The 4,490-nt window shown below is 56.4% G+C and overlaps 1 protein-coding gene across 1 annotated transcript in view; it reads right to left on the reverse strand.

Moving 5' to 3' along the window:
* The window catches only part of LOC111733815 (CUB and sushi domain-containing protein 1-like), a 49,256-nt gene that overhangs the window by 39,720 nt on the left and 5,046 nt on the right, over window positions 1-4,490 (reverse strand). Inside the window, exons 3-5 of the mRNA XM_023525919.1 lie at window positions 3,837-3,953; window positions 2,452-2,667; window positions 607-795 (exon numbers count right to left, since the gene is read on the reverse strand). Of these exons, the coding sequence (XP_023381687.1) occupies window positions 607-795; window positions 2,452-2,667; window positions 3,837-3,953 (522 nt within the window). The remainder of the gene's footprint in view (window positions 1-606; window positions 796-2,451; window positions 2,668-3,836; window positions 3,954-4,490) is intronic.

Below are 4,490 nucleotides of genomic sequence, written 5' to 3' on the forward strand. Positions count from 1 at the left end.
CGCAGGCAAACGCCACGTCGGAGCGACACTGCCCTCTGCCCTCTCTGCTAACTCCTAAGGGCAGCGCGGTTCCCCTTGGAGATAAATACGACCCCGACTCACCCCCGGCTGCCCCCGTCGGCACAGCTCCTGGCGCTGCAGCACCTGAGGTCCCCTCGCCCCCCAGAACGACCTCTCGAAACCCTCAGGAACAACCGGAAGAGGCTAAGGTGGCCTTCACGTGTCCGCCGCAGTCACCCAGGAGTTAAACCAGAAGGAAATGAAACGGCCCCTGTTTTAAATCGTCGCCATCGCCGTGCCAGGAGAGACCGTGCTTTTCATGCACATCGTCGTCAAACGCTGCGTTCACAGGGCGTGGCTGCCAGCTTTTATCTTTCCAGACGTGAAGTCTAAGTACGTTTCCCCCTTCGTAAATACACCTGACACGTGCCTGAGCCTGCCCCTTGCTCACTCGTGGAGCTTCAGAGCTGAGAGGGGCCGACCTTGAGGTAAGACCCCCGGCCGGTCCCAGCCCCGGCAGCCCGGCTCCCGCCCTCCCCGCTGGTCCTGACCGCGCCGGGCCCTGTCCCCACCGGATGAATGAAATGAAAGCGTGTGACCACCTACCCACACACCTTGGCAGAGGTGCACTCCACACACGGCGGCCCCCACCCAGGCACGTCAGCTTGGCGGCACCTTCTAGACGATACCCCGGGAAGCAGGCGAACGTCAGCGTGTCCCCCACTCCGAAGCGGAAGCCGAACCTGCGGCTGAAGGCAGGGACGCCGGGGTCGTCACAGGGCTCCAGGTCGTACTCTGGGGCGGAAGAGACAGCAGACTCGTGGGGGTTCGGGGGACACGCAGCGGTTATCAGCAGACATTCAGAAAGGAACCGAAATGCAGAAACACAGACTTTCCTTCCCAAACTCTGCTTCCGGCCGGGCGGATGGTTTTCCCGGCCCGTGGGGCTCGCATTGGACAAACGGCACGGACTTCGGCATCTTCTTAAACAGACATACGATAAAGTAAGACGACCCATTTCGAAACTCACTTTAATAGTGGGACATCATTTTACCGCTATTTCTCATTTCTAAAATCGGTCAGTCCTCCTCTGAAAGCTGCACTGAATAACCGAAATGTGAAACAGACCCCCAAGGTGACGGTGGTGGGAAGCACATCGTCCCCAGTCTCACCTCTGACACACACGTCAGTAAGAGACAGCGGTTTTCCTTCTCGGCTTTCAATCTATAAAGCACGTTTCATCGAAATGTAATGAAAAATATTCTACAAACTATTGACAGTTTATGTAAACCACTGAGGAAGAAGGTGCTATATAATTTTTAAAGAAAGAAAAAGAAAAACACTGCCTGGCACATTTCTGCATTTGGGGATAAAGCGTCCAAACGTCGGCTCTAATGACATCGGCTGCGCCTGGCGCCTCGGAGCCCACACGCCCACGGCCGCCCGTGTGGACGCGCCTCCTTCCCGACTGTCCCGGCCTCGGCCCGCTATTCCGCCGTCGCCGTCCGTGGGAAGGCAGGGAGTCAGCGTGGGGGGCGCCTGTCTGCTTAGTCTCCTCCTCTTCACTGTCCCCGCGTCCGTAATGCGCCCTGTTGGGTCACATGGTATCACCCAGCGCCACCGTGGACGCTGACATGAGGCCTGGGCTGCGGAGCCTGAGGGGCAGAGCACTCTCTTCCAAAGCAGGGGGCACCCATGTGCATCAGTGCGGGGCAGGCCGCCGCCTCCCTGGGCAGGGCGGGGCCGAGGCGCTGCCTGGGGTGGGGTGGGGTGGGGGTGGGGGTGGGGGGTGCTGTGCGCTGTGTTCACCTCGCTCAGCTCCTCCCGCGCCTTTGAGCAGCGAGGTATCTGTAACTCTCTCATTTGTAAAAAAAAAAAATACCATTCATAAAACCATTCCGATTAAACCCACATGGATAACGTCTGAGCAGCGTGAACCCTTTGCAAACATTATCTACGTATTATACTTTAAAGCGAAAAGCGTCTTAATTCCGGAACGGTGGCTGAAACTCACCCTCCTTGTGTGCATTCACACTTTTCACCCCCGGGGGGTCCACAGTGCAAGCGCTGACCTCCGCTGGGGGGCAGGGACCAAGCTATCAGGGGACAGTGGCGCTGAGCACGCCTCCCAGTTAAAACAGGGTCCCAGGGATTCGGATAAAGTTCATAACAAGCAAGAGGTGAGTGGCAGGCTTTTCAGGAAAGCACGGTGACAGAAACTCTGCCTTGAGAAGCTGCAAGGTGGCATTTCTGGACGCCAGGCCGACGATCCCTCCCTTCTTGGTTTAAGGGGGTTCTGCCTCCTCTCCCCCCTGACTGATGCTTGTCATCAGCCAGCTACTTACCCGAACCCTCACACGCACGTACAAGTGTGCACGCGCACACACACACACGCACACACACACACTGTTCCCAGAGGCAGGTGAGCAACAGCAGGAGAGACAGGCGCACCTGAGAAGGTGATGTTGAAGCCCTCGTAGGAAATGGAGAAGTCCGAGATGAAACGCAGCTGGGCAGTGAAGTTCCCGAACAGGCCGGCCTTCACGGCGTGCGGCAGCACGGAGCCCGTGAGCCGGGCCACCGGCTCCGCAAAGCTCCCGTCCTCCGTGACCAGCAGGTAGTCATGAGAGCTCTCCAGGTGAAAGGTATGGAAGATCATCTGAACCCCTGGGGGCCGGGAGGGAGGAGGGGAGCACGTTAATGGCGGCTGGAGGACAATTCTTCTGGGCTTAGAGACATGGAGGCCTTGTCTGTGTCTAGACCTGTGTCTGTGTCTACACTTGTGTCTGCGTCTAGACCTGTGTCTGCATCTACACCTGCGTCTGCTTCTACACTTGTGTCTGCGTCTACACCTGCGTCTGTGTCTGCACCTGCGTCTATGTCTGCGTCTACACCTGCATTTGTGTCTGCGTCTGCACCTGCATCTGTGTCTGCGTCTAGACCTGTGTCTGTGTGTGTCTACACTTGTGTCTGCATCTACACCTGTGTCTGTGTCTGCACCTGCGTCTGTGTCTGCATCTGCACCTGCGTCTGCGTCTGCATCTACACCTACGTCTGCGTCTGTGTCTGCACTGGCATCTGTGTCTGCGTCTGCACCTGCGTCTGTGTCTGCGTCTGCACCTGCGCCTGTGTCGACAGGTGCTCAGGAGGGCGCAGTGGGATGCAGCGCATGTAACAGTCCGTCTAACATCAAGCCAAGTTCAGCTCCAAGTGGAAAGACAAAGTCGACCCAACGTTTACGTGATCACAATTCCAAATCATCTCCTTAAAAATGACAGGTTTAGTCACACGAAAAGACTCGTGGTACCGTCCGAGTCCAATGACTATAAAGTACATTTCCTTCAGAGTGCAAGTTCTCCTGGTCTTCAGATATCTGGATACGGAGGGAAATTAATGAAAACGGCCCCCGAGTCACGCCTGGATTACGTGAAGATAAGTGACGTGTCACGCGTAAGAACACGGGGAGCTCAGAGCAGCAGACAGCCCAAAGGGGGCCCCAGCCAGGTCTATCCCGGAAACTAGAAGTTCAGATCGGTTCTTCTCATTTCCCCGTATTTAATCAATATTCGTATCGCGTGCCATCTATGCCTCTTTTTCTTACCATTACGGCTAATTTTAAAGCTTACGTTCCCAGTTATCTGATAAACAGAATCAGACAAGAAATATACTTTCGCTTGTAGCACCACTTAAGACCGTCTTTCTTAAAAATCTTATAAAAGATCAGGGTCGGCCACTGAAGGGTCGTAGGGAACCGGGTCTCCTGCTCGTACAGCAGTGTCCCCCCCACCCCGGGATCCTGTCATTTCCGGATGTGTGAGCTCCGTGTGCTTCCTCACCCTTCCCGTGGGACACCTCGATGGTCCAGGTGCAGTTGAGAGAGTTCGGGTAGAAATCCGGGAATCCGGGAGAAAGGACCGTGCCGCTCTTCCCACGCACGTAGCCTCCGCACAGGGCTAGAAACGACAAGGACAGGTCAGGGCACTGTCATGGGTTCCCGAGGGCGGCTAGAATGAAACACATTCGACGCGACGTCCATCAGCCAGTGACGAAGAAAAGAGCGAACTCTGCCCCCACGAAACAGAAACGGAGCCGAAGCTTTATTTTACTCGCAACCGTACCGTGTGGGTTCGTACGCGGGCGTCCCGCACACTGCACGTCTTAGGAAAACATCACAGAGCAGTACAGCAGCGCCAGTGGAACCCTCCCGTGACAGGGAACGTAATGTGTCACCTTGACCAAGGCACCCAAACGCGTGGTCCAGTGTGACTCCGGGCGTGTCTGCGAGATGTCTGCAGATGGGACGCGTGTTGACCGGGCCGACTGTGGAAAGCGCCCGCCCTTCCTGATGCGGGTGGGCCTCGTTCGATCAGTTGAAGGCCCGACTAGAACAAGAATGCATGGCCGCCTGCAAATAGGATGCAGCTCCCGCCGGCTGCCTTCGCTGTCCTTCCTGCTTCGGACTGAGCGGGACATCGCAGCTGCTTTTGAGT

Source organism: Pteropus vampyrus, unplaced genomic scaffold (genome assembly GCF_000151845.1).
Source record: "Pteropus vampyrus isolate Shadow unplaced genomic scaffold, Pvam_2.0 Scaffold644, whole genome shotgun sequence".
Taxonomy (NCBI): domain Eukaryota; kingdom Metazoa; phylum Chordata; class Mammalia; order Chiroptera; family Pteropodidae; genus Pteropus; species Pteropus vampyrus.